General features: G+C 41.3%; 1 protein-coding gene across 1 annotated transcript in view; it reads left to right on the plus strand.

The window, feature by feature from the left end:
- Window positions 1-19,170, plus strand: part of LOC124269415 (centrosomal protein of 135 kDa-like) — a 50,334-nt gene extending 31,164 nt beyond the window's left edge. The window contains 19 exon segments of the mRNA XM_046704422.1: window positions 2,870-2,998; window positions 4,534-4,749; window positions 5,816-5,881; window positions 7,036-7,186; window positions 7,352-7,608; window positions 8,039-8,257; window positions 8,904-9,140; window positions 10,523-10,600; window positions 10,707-10,858; window positions 11,313-11,583; window positions 11,918-11,973; window positions 12,247-12,415; window positions 13,002-13,112; window positions 13,368-13,553; window positions 13,979-14,203; window positions 14,926-15,128; window positions 15,588-15,692; window positions 15,973-16,122; window positions 16,515-19,170. Of these exon segments, the coding sequence (XP_046560378.1) occupies window positions 2,870-2,998; window positions 4,534-4,749; window positions 5,816-5,881; window positions 7,036-7,186; window positions 7,352-7,608; window positions 8,039-8,257; window positions 8,904-9,140; window positions 10,523-10,600; window positions 10,707-10,858; window positions 11,313-11,583; window positions 11,918-11,973; window positions 12,247-12,415; window positions 13,002-13,112; window positions 13,368-13,553; window positions 13,979-14,203; window positions 14,926-15,128; window positions 15,588-15,692; window positions 15,973-16,122; window positions 16,515-16,647 (3,114 nt within the window). The 3' untranslated portion in view covers window positions 16,648-19,170.
- The last annotated feature ends 464 nt before the right edge of the window (window positions 19,171-19,634 follow it).

Raw genomic sequence — 19,634 nt, forward strand, 5'->3', positions numbered from 1 at the left:
TATCACACTTTATACAAAATAAAAACATGTAAATTATGCATGTAGAAGGAATTCAACTTGTAATGAAGGCTGTCTGTGACTTGCAATGATTCAGACTTGTGAAGCCATAGTTTTTGTATCATTGTCAACTACGAGCACAAAAAGAAGTTTGTAAGTAACTTAGCTGAAATATGAAGTTTCCATCACCTAAAGTCAGCTTAACTCACAGTTGGTGAGTAAAGCAGTTAATTCATAAATGCTACATTTATGGGTACATAAATAGTTTGAATTGGTTGCCACAATATTGTGCTGTAAGTAAAGGGTTTGTGTCTCTCAAACTACCTAATTTCCTCTCATACTAATTGTTAAGATGTTTTAAGGGTGGTGGGGTAGCCCATTGGTTAAAGCATTCGCTCATCACACCGATGGCTCGGGTTCGATTCCCCACATGGGTACAATGTGTAAAGCCCATTTCTGGTGTCCCTGCGATGATATTCCTGGAATATTGCTGAAAGCTTCGTAAAAACATACTCACTCTGTCTAGATGCTTTCTGAAGTTAATGCAGCAAGCCTCCTTGTATAGGAATCTGTAGATCAACATGCCATGCTCCTATAATTACCCAAGTTGTTTTTGTGAATGGCAAAAAGTCTTTTCTTGCACTACTTTGTATAGAATATTGATATTGCAGTTACCATGTTTACGGTCTTGCTCCCTCTGTGTGCCCAGTGAATGCGTGCTGCAGAAAGTTCCCAGTATTGATTTATTTATAACCTGAGGTTGTAAAAGAATTCACTACAACTAGCCTGACAATAGCTTCACCTGTACAAAATGGGATTAGTTGTAGAAACTGATAGTGTGATATGGCTTTTCCATATCCAGGCTAAACAATAATATTCAGGTGAATGTGGAGTTATTTTTTCATTATTGTCTCTTAAATCTGTGATGTTATGAAACTAGGTGCTGATGCTGAAATGTTCATGCTGAGTTTGATAGCGTGAAGCCATACGTACAGTGCCGGAGAAGTTGTTAAGATTGATTTTGTGATTTTGTAACCGGTTGATCAAGCTGACGATCAGCCAATCAATGGCCCATTGTATTTCACACATGGACAAAAGACGAGCTTTGTGTTTTGCACACCTCACTGATGGTAGTAAATTTATCTCGGTTCCGTGTTGTGCATCAGATGGTGGAAGCATGTATCATGGTAGTGGTGGTAGAGAAAGGTTTTCCCTCAGGTCAGGGATTATCTTCCATTATAGTTTTAATCTGCATCTGCTGTCAAATAGATGGTGTTGCTTTTCTGATTATATCTTGTGAAATTGTATGCATCATTTCTTCTGATATCCATGAAGTTCACATAAAATAGTCAAGTATTTACACAATGTTAGATTATCTTGACCCCAGTGGGGGTCACCAGCGATATTTATATTGTCACAGATCAACAATGACCTGTACCTTTATAGATATGGAGTCCTGATCCCATAGCCCAGACCACCAGAGGTCCCAGTTTAACTATGGACCAGCCTGTTACTCCATTCTGTTGTGTTCTGTGCTGGAGTTGTCTGTTGCCCTCGCACCAGAAACAATCAGATTTCTGACCAGCTGATATGATCATACGATCACTCAACATGTGGGCTTCATGCATGCCATACTACAGAAGTACTACCCCCTGTCAATATCCCTCTCGATGTTTGCCCCTTCTGCTGTACTACAGAACACTGACCACTGTCAGTCCCTCAACACTCTCACTCTGTGTGCCACAACCTACAGAAGTACTACCCCGTCAATATCTCTCAACAGCCTTGTTCCATCCGTCATACTACAGAAGTACTGGCCCATCAGCATCCTTCATCCCTTTCGTTCCTTGTGACGTACTTGAGAATTCGAAGTACTGGCCCGTCAGCATTCCTCACCACGTTTGTTCCTTGTGGCGTATTTGAGAAGTACTGGCCCATCAGCATTCTTCATCCCTTTTGTTCCTTGTGCCGATCTACAGAAGCACTGGCCCGTCAGCATTCCTCACCACATTTGTTCCTTGTGCCGTACTTGAAAAGTACTGGCCAATCAGCATTCTTCATCCCTTTCGTTCCTTGTGCTGAACTACAGAAGCATTGGCCCGTCAGCATTCCTCACCACGTTTGTTCCTTGTGCCGTACTTGAGAAGTACTGGCCCATCAGCATTCCTCACCACGTTTGTTCCTTGTGCCGTACTTGAGAAGTACTGGCCCATCAGCATTCCTCACCACGTTTGTTCCTTGTGACGTACTTGAGAAGTACTGGCCCGTCAGCATTCCTCACCACGTTTGTTCCTTGTGCCATATTATACAAGCACTGGCCCTGTCAATGTCTTACTCAGATTCCAAGTTCATACCCAGGAAGTAATTGATAGTGCCCAGTAGTGTAATCAACTGGAAACTGAGACCCAAGGAAGAGGTTGTGTGTATTGACACGAGGCACAGATGAGATATGGTGATTATTGTGATACGGTCAGTTCACATTGATTTCCCGTGCAAGGTGTGATCAGTACACAATTCAAGTGGCACAGAGTTCAATAATGATCCAATGTTAGTTCTAAAAACTGTAGAAAGCTGGATACCACCTGGAACCTTGTAAGACTTTGTCCTTCATCTGATAATTATGGACTCACTGCACAGTGATGATCAAATACATGTTGTGCACATGTTCGACAATTACTCTACTGAACCTGATTCTGATAGAAACAAGACAAGGCACCAGTGAGGGAGGAATTTTCAGAAAGTCTAGTATTGTTTCCTTTAAGACCATAGTATTACAATAAGAGCTAGACGGAATGGAAATTTTTTCAGCAGCTACCTTTGATGCAGTGTCTTGGTGCTGTACAGTGACTAATGTCGTAATTTTGTGTTTCAGGTTGAAGGAAGAGATGAGGAAATAGAGAGGATGAGCAGGATGTTGGATGGCGGCCGCCCGGCCGATGTGGTGGCCCTCGAGTCGCGCAACCGCGCCAACGAGCGGATGATCTCCCACCTCAACATACAGGTGGGTCACACCCTTTCCCATACTCGTATACCCTGTAAAACTGTAATTATTTGTCTGTCGTAGTACATACAATATGAGGGGCGGTGGGGTAGTCTAGTGGTGAAAGCATTGGCTCGTCATGCCGAAGACCCGGGTTCGAATCCCCACATGGGTACTATGTGTGAAGCCCATTTCTGGTGTCCCCTGTGATATTGCTGGAATATTGCTAAAAGCGTAAAACCAAAACTCAGTCAGTCAGTCAGTCAGTCAGACATACAATATGAGAACTGGGATTTGTGCTTTGACTATACATACTACATAGTGACTATCAAGAAGATCTGGTTGGTGATGTACGCTCATGAGTAGTGTGGGAGGTCAGTGGTAAAAATGAGAGCGACACAGAAGAGTTGTATTTGACTCCATGAATATTTGAATCCCACTCGGGGTGGACCTAGCTGGAACATTGCTGGTAGTGTCATACATTGTACTGACCTCCACTGTGGTGTTGTGGATGGTGTACCAGCTTTGAGAGTGGGAGGTTGGTCGTTTGGTCCACAGCTAGGCATACAGATGTTGAAAGATGGTGCTTGTTACCCTGCCTGGTGCTCAGCATTAAGAAATTGACAAGGACCAGTCGGCATGGAATCAGTATAGTTTGTCTAGTTAAGCATTCATGTTAAGCAGTGGCATGGTATATCAGTGGGCTAGCACTATAAATCCATTCTTTACAGGCACTCTCACATGTATACAAATACAGTGAAACCTGCTAACACCGGCACCTGTCTAATCCGACACACTGTCAAAACCGGCATAAAATTTTGGTCCCGCCATTTTACAACGATATTATGATCATTAAAACATTGTCTAATCCAGCACCTGTCTATTCCGTATTCTGGCACGACTTTCCAGTCCCAACAAGCAATTTTAACTGTAATTAACACTGTCTAAACCGGCATGGATATGAGCAGTCCAATCAAGGTCCCTTAATCCAATACGCTCTCTTGGCACGCTAGATAATCAGGAATAAAGAGATTGGCGAGTGTAAATGGCAGCTATGTTCGAAAATGATCGCCACTGTCTAATCCGGCACCTTGTCAAAACCGGCATTTTATTTCGGTCCCATGGGGTGCCGGTTTAGACAGGTTTCACTGTACATGAATGCACATCATGAAGTGCTGTAACCTTCACTGTAACGTTAGACTCCCATTTCAGTGCAGCTCACCCTTAATTCTCCATACTATCAGCTCAGTGATATTGTAGAGTGAAACAGTTTATCTGTGAAATGAGACATCAGTCTGCTTTTACAATTCCCAGCAACCCAGAATAAGTCTTCTACAATTATATCAGCCTTTGCTCTTTGCTTTGCACGTGGGCTGTGATAAGCCATGTATGCCAACCAAACAAGGCTATACTTGTACATCCCAGCTGCAAAATATTTCATTTCATGAGATGAAGCATTACATCATCAATTAGCTCCAGTTTAGTATAGTCATGATTGTTTTCACGTATCATGGAAGGTGAAGACTGTGTGTTAACAATTAATCCTGCCTGCGTAGGTGGACTTCTTGAGTAACAAGAACCGAGACCTGGAGAGGAAGCTGCATAGTTCTAACTACAAGATCTCAGATGCCGACTCGAAACTGATGAAACGTCAGTCTCAGATCCGTGACTTGGAAGCAGAGCTTCAGGATGTGGACCGCATCGCCAAACGTATCCAGGGGGACAAGGAGAAGGTCGTCAAGACTGCTGACCGGGAGATGTTCGAGGCGAAGGTAAGGATGTACGCCAGGGTTTGGGTGACAGAGGTGATGTCAGGGTTAGGACTATAGTAATATGTTGGCGACGGAGATGTAGTCATAGTGCTGAGGTTGCAAAACTTAAAGAAAATTGCCGAAAATATAGGTTTTCTGTCTTTGTGAATAACATGAACGGAATTTAGTTTCGGTACAGATATAAAATGTGTTTGATGGTTATAGACCATTTGACATATTTCATTGAATTGTTACTATATGTATCTTCCTGTAGTTCTCTCAACTTTTAGATATCGACCAGATGAGGTCAGGTTATCATGGACGATGATGTGGCATCGTGTGTGATGACAGGGACTATTGGTTGTTGTTTTTTCAGTCACAGATTTGATTGTACACAAGTCTCCTTGATGTAGCTGGAATATTGCTGAAAATATTCACTCAATCAAGTCTACAAACTTTCAATGTTTTGTCTTCATTGTGCATGGAAACAGTTCGTCACTTTGTCTCTTTCTTGTATGAATTTATCTACTGTTCAGTAGTTATAGTTCATGTTTTACATACAGTTTAGCTATGAATGTCGATAGTTTATAGCTAATATATAGTCTGCCTGACTCAGATAGTTTCTGGTATGTTTGTGGTGCCATTGTAGATATGTTGTAGTCTATCACTGTGTATTTCTATCATGAGATCATAGATGGCATTGTAGTGACGGGTCTGGCAGAGTTATGACCCTTATTGTCCAGCATCCACTGGTTCGATATTCTTACCTGTGCTGGCCAGCTTTACCACAGTGACATGTAATTGCAGACTTTCATCTTATATCAAGCCGCCTTGCTGTGACCGAAACAATGATCAAAACAGCATTGAAAGTCAAGTCTCACTTGTACTTTTTTTTCTGTTTTATCACACTGCTTTTCTGTAGTAATGTCAAGACTAGTTAGATATTCTTGTTCCTCCAGTACCTGTGTTAGATCCTTCCACCTAAATCGTAGTCACATGACGGAGATGTTTTCTATACGTAGAATGTTATCACTCCTCACTGTAGTGCTTGTATAGTTCCCTCACTCACACACTGTGTCGCCTGCAGGAGGAGCTGGAGAAGTCTCGGTTTGAGCTGGAGGGACTCGACATGACCGTGGCCCAGTACAAAACTGTAGGTGCACCCACTGTCCCAGCTGGTCGGCCAGTGAATAGTGAATGTAGACGATCTCCATAGTCATACTAATCTAACACTGGAAAAAAATATACAATCCGTTTTCTTTTTATAAATTTCTCTTAAAATTCTAGTTTTGTATAGTCTGATATATTCTTGCTTAGAAAACTGCATAGAAAAATTAATACTGATGAAATTTGTAATGATATTGTGTTGATAGAATTCATCAACTCAAGGTAAAAATTAATTGTCCAAAAATTATTCATTGCTTAAAATACTCTATCAAGAACTATGTAGCAAGCCTGAATGTCTAAATTAAGTAATTCTAACAAAGGACCAGGAAAACAATTTAGATAACAAGAAAATTATTGGAATGAGTAATTTCACTGAAAATATTAGATTTTTTAATTGGGAAACTTGCTTAAATGTGAGATCACTTTGTCTATCTGTTGGAGTTTGTAATCAAATATAAAGAATTGAACAGCCCTAATGCATGTTAAAGTTTTGTTGAATTTAGTTGCTAAGTACGAAATCAGAGGTTTGATTCCAAATATTTGAATTATTGATTACCTCAGATGAAGACGGCAGATGAAATATATCATTCAGGCTTTTTGTAAATGTGTAAACAAAATTTTGAAAAATGTTTATCTGTGAAGATAAAATTAAAACTTTAATTTGACATTCATAAAATCAAATTTTGAAAAAGTGCCATTTGTTCACTAAAATTTAATGATGATCATTTAATGAGGCTAAGATGATAATGATGATATCTTAATTTCTCAACACCTTTACAACAAACAGTTTAAAAATAATGACATGGAGATTTGTAAAAGTCCAATATTCTAGTAAGCACTTATAAGCACTTTGTGTTGTTTGGTGTGTTTGCACTTTGTCACACTGTCTAAGTTGTATATCTTTAATTATGATTTCCTTTTGATTCTAAACTGTTGTCTCTTGTGACTATTCCAGTGTTCATTGAATGTAGTTGTAAATCTAGCCACTAGTTAAAGACACCTTGCTTTTGAGAAACTGCTTCGGTATTTGCAACCATATCTTTAAAAGAATTTAGATATTCAATTTATTAATCACATAAAATAGTTTGAAGAACTACTTTTTTCTGAAGACATTTTCTGAATATTTCCTCTTGTGTCTAGGAAACAAAACGTATGTCGAAGGAGCTTTCTGAGATGAAGATCAGGTTTTCTTCAAAGGAGAATGAGAACATTCGTTTGGAGGGTCTGCTTGACCGCATCGAGGAGGAGAAGCGACGTCTCAGTCAGCGATGCAACAAGATGACTGCCAACGGTGAGATCCGGACCCATTGGGACAATTGTGTTATAGTTACAAGGACTACCCACACTGATATAATTCTTCCAAACTTTGTTTTAAATGAATACCTTAGAAAGATACTAGTACAGAAAAATTAGACATCTTATTTGTTAACTGGGGTCCTTCTATTTTGGGATACAGAGAAGGAGTTAGTCCTGGAGATCGAGCGTCTGAAGCGAAAGAATGGTCCAGTGAAGAAGGGCAAGATCCCGAGCAAGTTGGATGCATTTATCCGCAGTGTGGAGGAGGAGAGAGATTACTACCGGGAGCAGGCTGAGTCGTTACAACGCCTGCTCCGTGGTGATGCTCCCCGACCCCGCAGCCCCGTCAGGTCTCGACCCTCATCCCGCGCAGGTAGCCCAGTCAGGGAGGCAACGCCATCAAGATCAGACAAGAAGGTTAGAGACAGCATCTACATAAATTTTATTCAAAAGAAATTAAGGAACAAAGAAGTAGGAAGTGTATTGGTACACTTTCAAAAAATGTTTCCAGTCAACGACATAAGACATTTGTGAAGAGTTACTGTTGGAAAACATAAGGTTATAATTTGTTGCTAAGGTTACCACTGTGGCAATCCACCTCTGATCAGATATCAATTTGAAGGCAGTTTTATCTGTTATCTTATTCATGCCCATCAGTATGTGTTTCTATCACACCCTTGTTAATTTCTGATGAAATAGCAGGCCATTGACAATCCAAAAAGATTCAGCTTGGTGATTTGATAGCAATCAGTGAGGTGAACGATCCATAGACACTTGCTGCCAACTACTGAGATGCTGATGGTATGTGTTGTACCTCCTACTATGACTGCCTGACTGTGTTGTACAGAGCATCGTGCAGTACGAGACCATCATGCGGGTCCTGGAGGAGGAGAAGGACTACTACAAGAGGGAGTACGAGGCCCTCAAGGTCCTCAAGAGGTCAGCGACGCCGGTCAGAGCCTCACCCACCAAGAGTATCGTGGAGGAGGCGGAGATCAGTCGTCTGACTCGGGAGAGGGATGAGCTGAAGGGACTCCTTGACAAGTTCGAGAGACATATGGCCGAGGTAGGACATATCCAGGCACATATAAATAGTTTTAGTATTACACGATAAGCAGGAGTTATAACTGCCTGAAGAAACCCTAAATGAATCTGATATTTACAGTCATCTCAAACTTTATTTTTGCTGGGGCTGAGCAATGAAATAGTATCAGACATCTCAGATTTGTTATATACTGCATCAGATATGGTTCCTTGGTGGCCCTGTGGCATAGCCTTGTGGTTTAACCCTTTCCTTCTCATGACAGAGACGAGCTTCCATATGGCAACATCTGTGAAGTCCATGTTCGGTTCCATAATTCTGATGTCTTGACTAATCGTTTCATTGCACAAAGCCATACTACAGCCTTTATTCAGTATCCCCTAGTTGAGAAATGGGAGGATGTACTGGTCAGCATATCCGTCTGTTTGTCCTGTATTTCTCATTTCCAAAGCAGAACTCCTAAACTGTTGAATATTTCTGGATGAAACTTGCTATGCTGATCAATGTAGCACCTTTTGATGATTAGAAAGTTGAAAAACACTGAACTGAAGGCATCCAATGACATTGAACCAAAATTAGTGGCCAAACTCCAATTGCTCCAGGCCGGGGGATCTGTCATCTCCTGGTGACTCTCGCTTTGTAAAAGCATCAACATTATGTTTGTTGACAGATCCAGGCCAATGTGAAGGTGCTGACATCTGAGCGGGACAAACTCAACGGCATGTATGAGGAGACGCGTGATGAGCTGATGCGACTGAGGAGGGAGCTGGTCATCTCTCCCAAATCCCCCAAACCTTCCCTCGCAGCTCAGGCCCTCCTCCGACGGGCGGAGAACGAGCGGGACGATGTCATCGCTGACCTCCGTCGCCTCACCACAGAGCGAGACAGTCTACGCGAACGCCTCAAGGTAATCAGAAACTGTAGTAACCTGGAGTGTGTAACCTCTGTTTCTGACACAACTCAACTCTTTCTATCCCCCGCCTCGCGTTTAGCGCGAAGCAGGGGATATAGGATTAGGCTCTGTCAGTCCGTACGTATACGTACGAATTAGAATATCTAATTAATATTTGGTACCTAGGTTCATCACAGTATAAGAAAGGTCCCAGTCAGGTTTGGTGACCTTGACCTTCATTTCAAGGTCACAAGGGGACTTTAACGTTTTACTCTTGTCAGCGAGATATCTCAAGAACCGCTCACTAGATTTTCTTCATATTCCACACCAAGCTTTATCTAGGGAAGGCGCAGGGCCCAGTCGATTTTGGTGACCTTCACTTAATTTTCAAGGTAACAAAGACACTTTGAAGATTCAGCATGTTAAATTGCATGTTAAGCTATCTTAAGAACCGTTCACTGAATTTTCTTCTTATTCAACACCAAGCTTTATCTCGGGAAGGCACAGCGCCCAGTCGATTTTAGTGACCTTCACTTAATTTTCAAGGTCACAGCGACACTTTGAAGATTTCAGTATGTTAACCTGAATGTTAAAATGGTCAGCGAGATATCTCAAGAACCATTCACTGGACTTTCTTCATATTTGACACCAAGCTTCATCTAGGGAAAGTGCAAGGCCCAGTCAATTTTGGTGACCTTCACTTAATTTTCAAGGTCACAAAGACACTTTGAAGATCTAGCATGTTAAATTGCATGTTAAGATAGTCAGCAAGATATCGCAAAAAACATTCACTGGATTTTTTTCATATTTGACACCAAGCTTCATCTAATTTGGTGACCTTCACATAATTTTCAAGGTCACTCCGACACTTTGAAGATTTCAGCATGTTAACCTGAATTCACACGATTTTCTTCATATACTTTCAAGACTTCCCTTGAATGTTTTTCAATAAGCAATTTCTTTAGTACCATTTTTGCATATTTCATACACTATGACATTCATGTCACGGTCAAAGTCAGTCTTGAAAATATTTGTGTGTTTGAACAACTAAAGAGAAGATATCAAGAGAGGTTGACTGGTCATGTTTTTGTTGACATTTAACTTCATCTTAAACTTTCATTACTTTTTAAGTTTAATTTGATAATTTGCGGCAGGGCATTATGTCACCTTAGTGACAATGCTTGTTTCAAATTGACACATTCCTCTTTCCATCCATGTTAAAGTGACCAAGATACTTTCAAAGTACAATTATGACAGTTACTGTTGTTTGCTTACTTGATGTTTAGATGTTATTACAAGCACCACGGAAATACAGTTTGTGGCAAAATAATTCTTTTCAAGACTTGGAAAATATAGCCCGGAAAATTGGGTAAATGTTTTCTCTCTCTATACAACAGATCGCCACTGAGACATCTCTGTCTGACCGAGCTCGTCTGGAACAGAGGGTGGAAGATTTAGAAAATACACTACATACAGTAAGTACAACTGTTTTAAACGTTTTCTCGATTCAAAATGGAATCCAGTTTTGATATTTCTTGCCATGTATTGTTGTGTTTCATCACGGACCTGGTTTCTGTTTAGGTGGAAGCTGAGCGGAATGAATTCATAGTACGGGTGAATGTTCTCAAGGATGAAATCAAAACATTAGAGGAGCAGTTGAAGGACATGTCCTTCAGGCTGACAGAGGTGACGGATGACGCTTCCAAGGTCAGGTCGACCGCCAGCCAGATGAAGTAAGCATCCCACTCTGCTGTACTTCCTGTGTCACCATTGTTCAGATCTTCTCTATCTTCTACTCCAATGTCAATGAGGAGTAAACTTCACAATGATTTAAAAAAAACATTAAATATATTTAGGTTCTGTGGAATGTGTTTCAAGGCACATGGTTACATTTAAGTGTTGAATATATAAATGTATTAGTGCTCATTTGTCAATTAATTTTATGAGAGATGTCTAAATTGTTGTTATATTCTGAAGAATAACCTGAACCTGTAGACAATAAAAACGACAAGATTTATGTTTTCTGTAATGCGTCACTATAATAATGCGAGAAGAGTACAGACGCATTAATTTCATGATTTACAGTATTGTTTGGATGAATGTGAGGCAAATTACATATCTTCTCTTATGACCAAGTCTATGTTGTAGTCAAATCTATGTCTATATATATGATGTATTGTATGACAGAATGTTGGCGGAAGAGTCTGAGAAGTCTCTAGAGGAGACCCAGAGACGCCTGTCCCGCCGTGAGGGAGAACTACAATCTCAGGAAGAAAGATCTGTAACTCTTGAGGAGCGTCTCGCAGAGTTGTCCAGAGCTCTACAAATTGCCCGAGAGGAGGGCAATCAGCTCCGCAACACAATTAACGCCATGGACCGTGAGAAGGACTCCCTACAGCTCACTGTTGATGAGAAGACGGAGAAGCAAGCACAGCTCAATAATGAACTCCACGACAGGGTTAGTGTACTGTAGAGAGAGAAAGATGTTTAGGGTTAGGTTCAGTCAGATTGTTTGGATTTGAGGTGAATGGTATGATAGAAGTCTGAAAGTTGAAATAAAAAGCTGGATGTTTTTCATTTTATGATAAATCTCAGTCTGAAAATAAGTGTCTCGAAATAAAAAAGGTTTAGATCAGTTGAATGGGTCATGAATTTCATTGTCATAACAATATGATGGATTTAGTTATAACCAGAGTTGGTAATATTTTTGTGTCTTTAGTTAAATGTAAGGTTGAAATCTGTTACCCCACTGCCCCTATTTATTTCAAGCTTATGTGGCATTTGTGTTCCAGGAGAGGTTTATCAGTGATCTCAAGATTCGGGTGTCTGAGCTGGAAGCTCAACTTGGGTGAGTTACCTGTAATAGTGTCATGTTACTAGTGTGAAAACAAGTACTGTAACAATATCTGTGGCATCTGACATGCTGTTGTATTTCCACTGCATATGTCTGATTTAGTTTCATGTCCGTGAATATAGGTAATAATTGATTAGATATGCTTCCACAAAGCTGCTTCACTCTTAATTTCTGTGATATTGATTGTGAGCATGGTGACTGATTGTTAGATCTGCCCGATGCAAGTACTTCTGCTGCCATTGTTGAGTGGTTCCTTCTACTCCCCAGACATGCCAATGAGAACCTGAACCTGAAGGACCGGGAGCTGAAGAGCATGAGGCGCCAGCTGGACTCCACCGGCGAGGATCTGACGGAGACCAGCCGCAGCAAGGACATCGCACTGAGGGAGAACCGGCGGCTCCAGGATGACCTTGCAGTCATGACCAAGGAGAACCAGGCAAGTGCAGCCACTGGAAAACACTATATAGTTCCTGCCTACAGCATTACCATTTGTAATAATCTAGACAGCTCATACACATTACCAATGACCCTTAAATTACCCCCAGTATATTACTCAGGTCCATTGTTCATTGCTGAGTTTGTCTATACATACCAAGGTCCTTGTAAGTACCAACGTCCACTATAAATTACTCAGGTCCATAGTTCATTACTGAGTTCATCCATACATACCAAGGTTCCCTATAGTTATCCTTGGTTCTCTGAGGTCCACCACACATTACTGAGATCTCCCACGTTACCCAGGTCCCTCACATTACTGAGATCATTAACCAGGTATTATAACACATTTCCAAGGTCAACCAACATTGGTGAGATCTCCCACGTTACCCAGGTCCCTCATACATTAACCAGGTATTATAAAACATTTCCAAGGTCAACCAACATTGGCAAGGTCAACCCACATTACTGAGGTTTGTGTGTGGTGCTGGGGTCAGCAAGATTAGCGAGGTCCCATACATTATCCAGTGTTAAGCATAGCTTCTAAAGGTTCCTCCACATTATTGCCTGTGGTTGCTGTGTTACAGAAGCTGAACCAGGAGCTGCAGGACGCCCTGGAAGAGCGGGAACAGCTCAAGATCCAGGTCCAGGAGTACATCATCGAGGTCAAGCGCACTGAGGACGTCCTCTCATCCAAGGTACGACAAGTCACTGCTGCCTGTATTCCTGTGTAGCTTGCAGAGAAAATACAATGATTTTAAATGCATTGACTTAGTACAATTTTTTATTTAGCAAATTAAAAGGAAATGAATGAAAGTATTAAGATGCTTCATATACACAAAAGAAATCAAGTTGAAGTGTGTCAGTTTTGCCAAACACAGACTGACTCACATTCATATTCACAGATTCATGTATTGACTCGCATACTGATTCACACTGTTCTGTGTCCTTAGGAGCAGGAACGGTCGGACATCCTGGAGCAGTACCGCCGGCTGTCCATGGAGGCAGAGCAGTACCAGACTACCAGCCACCAGCTGGAGAGCGAGGGATCCAACCTGCGACTGGAGCTCATGACGAAGGACTCCGAGCTGCGGCGCTACCGCGACAAGACCGAAAACTTGGAGAGGGAGGTCCAGGAGGTAGGACATGATCTGCTGCGCTATCTGGCACTGAACATTCATACATGTCATCTCCGTCAAGGTCAGGGTTACAATTGGTTTTCAGTAAGCCATGTATGTCGTAAGTGGTGGCTGATGAGATCAGATGGTCTGGCTTGCTGACTTGGTTGATGCATGTCATTGCATCCGAAATGTGTAGATCACTGGATTGCCTGGTCCAGATTTGATTACAGCTGGAATATTGCTGAGTGCCATGTCCAACAAACGACATTTGCTGAGAGCATCAATGCAGTCAGATCTTGTCAATATTGCACCGTGTTTTTACGGAATAAATCCAGAAGGTGCCTAACCATTTTTTAATCTTCCTTGATGAGCCATTTACCTTTTCCATCTGAGAAGAGACACTGGGATGTGTTTTCAGCAAGATATCGTTTCTATTGCTGCAGCATCTGTCAGCCCAGCAGTCGTATGAGATACAGCTGTCGAACCTGACCCGGTCGGTGGCCACCCTGGAGGAGAGTCTGAGGCAGACGGAGGAGGACAAGCAGAACCTGCTGGCGGACCTAACTGCTGTCCGCGAGATGTGTAGCCGTCTGGAGGGTGTCAAGGAGACCCTGCAGAGGCTTGACTGTCAACGTGTTCACCAGATGCCTCCCATCGACAAGGAGCAGGTAGGCTGAACATCTGTGTAAAACTTTGGAGTCAACTTTGTGTGCAGACTCTTTCAGTGTTTAGTTTACAGTACACATCCTGTGCACTTCTCGAATCCGTTGGTATATGTGGCCACATGAATACGGCAAACAATGTCATTGTTAGCGTGCAGTGAACTTGGAACGTGCTGTGACTATGTGTCCCAGTCCACCCAGCTGTGAATGGGTACCTCGTTAATTGTTAGCCACAATGTTCGGTGCGCCTAGTGGCTGCAAGAGTTGTTACCAGGGATTGAGATTGATAATGATATGCCGTTGAGATTGACATCCAATGATCGAGGGTTACAGAAGCATTTCTATGCCTGGATATATGTAGAATTGTTGCCTGGATTGTGGAGTTTCTGGATTAAAGGATCTGGACAGATGAGAATTGCTGGAGAGGTGACCTTCACCCTCTCAACCATCATTCCCAGGAAGCAGCTGCTTGTTTACAGTCTTCATCCTTGTATTGACTGTTTCTTCAAAATTACTCATCACTTCTGCAGGGCAGATCTTTACATTGATATTTTGTGGTGTTCTGAAAAAAACACTATTGTTTTCTGAATGATAAAACCTAACACACCAAGACACTCTAGACCATACACAGATAACAAGTAGAAATGGCCCTACTGGACAAAGCTGTCTTCACACAATAATTGTCTTAAGTCTATTGTCTGCCTCTGACACACACATTTTGTCTGTAGTTGGCGAGTGTCATCGAGGACCTGCGCCAGGAGGGCGACCTGCTGAAGGGCCAGGTCTCATCAGAGCGGACCGCTTCAAAGAACCTGGAGGGTCTCCTGCAGAACAACCGCGAGAAGGAGTTCCAGTTCCAGCTCACGACCCAGGAGAGGAACGCAGAAGTCCAGATGCTCAAGGACAGGCTGTCACTCAATGAGAGCAAAATGTGAGTGAAGTTGTGTGTAGGGTTGTGAAGCAAGTACTGGCTCCCAGTTTGATGGTAGGGGTATTGAGCTGGGCCCATTCCATAACAGCTATCTCTGTGCTTATGATTGTCGAAAGTCTATGTTAAAGTATAACTTTGTGGAACAGAGCCAAGGGAGATAATGAAAATGCTAGTGGTACTGTATTTGTGAGAATAAGTACATTGTTGGACAAGCTTTATCTGTACAACCATGCATTCAGAATTAGGAATACCAGTGAGTGAGTGAGTATGGTTTTACTCCGCTTTTAGAAATGTTCCAGCAATATCACGGCGGGGGACACCAGAAATGGACTTCACACATTGTACGCGTGTAGGGAATCAAACCCGGGTCTTCAGCGTGACGAGCGAGAGCTTTATGTCCAGTTTATTTATTTGGCCATCCGTATCCCTTTGTATTGATTCATCCTTATCTGCCTGCAGCCAAAGTCAGAGTCGAGAGATTGCGTCGCTGAGGACCAGGAACGTGGAGCTGGAGGGAGATGTGGAGAGGCTCCGCCGACAACTCACAGGGGAGAGGTTCGAGAGGTATGTGTCTTCAAACCAGATCTCGTAGTAGTAGATGATGGTGATGATGATATGGATGATATGCACCCTATTGCATTTTGTAAGACGCTGGATCCAGTGGTCAGGTTCAGTGACTTGGTTTTTTTTGTTTCAATAAACCAGTTGTGATGCTCATGATGACATCATCTGGGTTTGCCTGAGCAAGGTTCTACTATTTACAGGCCCTAGTGATATAGCTGGTGGCTTGAAGCAAAATACAAACAAACATGATCGTAACTAAATTATGTTATTTCGTTTCCAGAGAGAGAGCTGTGCAGGAGATGAGGAGACATGGGCTCAACCCGCCAGTTATGATATCAGAGTATTCATCCTCAATCACTCGTGTGTCAAGGTCATTAAGCCCAGGGAGGGCAAGGTCACGCTCAAGGTCAAGATCACCTAGTCCCAGCAGGTAGGTTTCGGTATTGATGTATCAAGTTACAAGGCGTTCTTCTTTGAGCTTGCAGTGAGACCAGTACAGGTCGATGTTGGAAGTGAAGATGCAAGTTACAATTTGTCCCTAGCAACCTGTACATGTTGTAAGAGATAACTATTGGGATTGGGTGATCGGGATTGCCAACTTGGTTCATGTCATCGTATCCCATTTGTGAATATCAGTGCTCATGATGTCAATCACTGGATTGTCTAATCCAGAGCCAATTATTTTGCTTAATGTGGCATTAAAACAAAGAAAGTCACATGAAATAATTACATTGTTGCCACTTTCTTCCTATTCTATAATGCTTCTGAAATGCTTCTATCTTTTGAAAATGTTTGTCATACCCTAATGTGTTAATGATCCAGATATCGCAGTCCAGACACTTCCATGTTGAGTTCCTCCATGCGCCGTCGGTCGCCAGAACGTACCAGCTTCATTATACAGGATGACGACCTCCTGGAAACTTCACCAAAAAGTTACAGTCAAGATATCCTGTAAACGCTCCGACATCAGAGCCGCCATCTTGATTTCCAGGGAATGTTGTGACAGCAGGCACAGGATTACTCCGATAAACAAATCACTCACTGTCAGAAATATGTCTGACAGGAACGATAAATCTCCGTCCTAGCATAACATCTGAGTATTACATTTTATCGAAGTCTTTGTATTTGCCTTGTATCATACTGAACATATGATACATTTCGTCAAAGATAAGATACGACAATCCAGTATACCATACCTCTTCATATGAATTAAGATAATAATGGAAGTCGAATTGAATAATTCTGTGCCAGTTCCATGTAATCACATACTGACATTGGACTTGTAGCAGAGGAACATCACTGCCAAACATTCCAGCCTTCTGTAGTGGAGAGTCGACAAAGGGAAACAACTCATGGCCACTTCCTGTCACTTGAGATATTATTTATTTTAGGAGCATTGTTATATGTAGCTATGGTTGACTCTATATGTCATGGTTTGTCATCTTACAGAAAGGGAATAGCAATTCCTATGCAAACTTGACAAAGACATCTGTGATAATAAAACAGCATTGAAGATGTAGTTTACTGCTGTCTCCCTTCCAAAGTTGAATGTGTATGTTGGACAAGGTTTTCATGGTTGAGTGTCCAGTGTTTCTCACCCTTGTCCAACATATATATTTGGAAGGGACATCGTTGCTTTAAGATTTGAAGCTGCAAAAGGTTATACTGTTGATTGTAGTAGGTCAAACCAAGGTATATAGCATGTAACTCTCGGCATATCTGTTGTATTTAAAAAAGCTGGACTGTGATATATGTTTGTCCTCAGAGCCAGTCGTCGTGCAGGGCGATGGTGTCCACATGGTGGCTAAAGGCCTACATTGTAGCGGGTCACTGCCACGTGATGGCTACCTCTCAACTTCTCAACTATTGCCACTAAACAATCTCAACTCATTGCAACGGGCTTGTCCTAATATGAAATAACAAACTAATGCACACAAAAAATAACATTTTTTGTACAAAACTGTGGGAAAGATATATTTAATAATATTTTGAACACTTTAATGTTTTTCAAGAGATTAGCATTTTAATTTTCAAATCATTACAGAAAGTTTTATTTTTGTCTATAAAAATCATTATTACTTTATCAATGAAAGTTGTGTAAACAATCAGATCACACCATAAATTAATCAAGATTGGACTTACAGCGGTTAAGATGGCTTTGTGTGGCAGTGGTTAAAAACCTGGGCACAACTTCAACTTTAAAATACCCCAATGTGGAAAGTGACAGTTTTGCTAATTTGAATCAGTTCCCTCTTTTTAATAACGAGTGCTATATTTATTTCTGTTACACTTATTACAGCTGTGCCCGGCTGGCTCTTGAAGCTTGTACTGAAACCTGTGGCATGAAATCCGTCCAATGGTCTGCTAGTTTTACATAGGTATTCCCTCCAACCATCTTTACTTTTTGTGTTTTTGTACCAGTATTGTAGATAGATGGATGTACTTTGTTTATATACTATAGTGACAACTATAACAAATAGGTATTGATTTGAACTTTTAGATTTAGTATGTAGGGAACTAGATAACATCCTCATTTTGGAACATTCCTTTCTTTCTTCTGAAATTCCATATTTACAACTTGGAACCATCAGACGTATTTTACGTTCTTTGTTGTAATCTCAATATTATTGATGGAAGTTCAATTGTCCATTTTAGTTTTTGAACAAAGTATATCATGACTAATTGTATATATTCTTTATATATAAATATTTTATTTAATTTCCTTTCATAACTCTGTAGTTCATGACCTATGAAACTAATATCTAGGACCCTTCAAGGTGTGCAAGATTAACATAAGTCACAGATGGACTAGAAAATCATGAAATGTGGCGTGCAAAGGTTTTCCATGTAGTCATATATATATATTTCTATTTTGTTACATAGCCTAACATTGAAACTGTCATAGATATTGTGTAGGAAACTCACAGCTCTGATACATTCCAACCTTTCCACTGTGCAGTGTGTGGAGCTCAACATTCCAGTAGGGGAGACAACTCATACAGTCTTCATCCTCAGCTACTGTGGACCTGTAGTGAATCGTAGCTACTGCTTGACAGATGAGACTGGTGTGCTCAGCCCTGTAAACATCAGCACTGTGTGTTCATTCCAGTTTATCAAGACTTTGTATTGACAAGGTGTCCATAATGGTCAGTTTTGCTAATTCATATCCACTCTAATCATCTACTATTAAATTCATGTTTCGGTGTCTCACAAATTTATGCAAGAATTGTGTAGGAATTTGTGACCAAATATCTCTCCAAGGATCTTAATGTATGATTTCTTCCGACTGAATATCTTCCAACTTCTGTCCCTCTCTCTGGAGACCCACAGTGCGATGTTTCCATGGTGACAATAGCATTATTCCAACGAAGGATTGTCTTCCATCAACACACCTCCATTACCATACTGCCTTACGATGTCTGCAGATGTAGTTGATTCTGATCTGTCCACTCCTCAATAAATTATGTGCATAATCAAAGTGGGTCTGTTGTTTCTTCATAAGAACAGTTTATTATAAAACTCACCGATTCAAGGACTAAACATCACCCTCACCCTTAAGTCTTTTATATCAAATCACGAGTTGATTTAACTTTCATCAACAAGTACTGATATGTTTGATATTAATCATTTCAGTTTGTACAGTTAAAACCAGTTTATATGTAAAAGATGCACCTAACCGGAATCAGTGGCACAGTGTCATTCCATTGAGGTGTAGTCGTCATGTTACGTTATGGAAGGTAAGTTCAAGTTCAAGGGACTATGATCGGCAACAACTCCGCCTCCACATGCTGAAGTACTGTTCGAAGCAGCTTAAAACCAAACTCACTGTGTTTGTTTAAACCCTCACGTGTGTTGACTGGCAAATGATCTTACTGAGAAGCATTCCGGTCGTCCAACAACATGACTTGCAGATGTAATGATATAATACTGACCGCATGGTTT

The sequence above is a fragment of the Haliotis rubra genome, unplaced genomic scaffold (genome assembly GCF_003918875.1).
Source record: "Haliotis rubra isolate DU_JTF1 unplaced genomic scaffold, ASM391887v1 Scf1448, whole genome shotgun sequence".
In the NCBI taxonomy this organism is placed as follows: Eukaryota; Metazoa; Mollusca; class Gastropoda; order Lepetellida; family Haliotidae; genus Haliotis; species Haliotis rubra.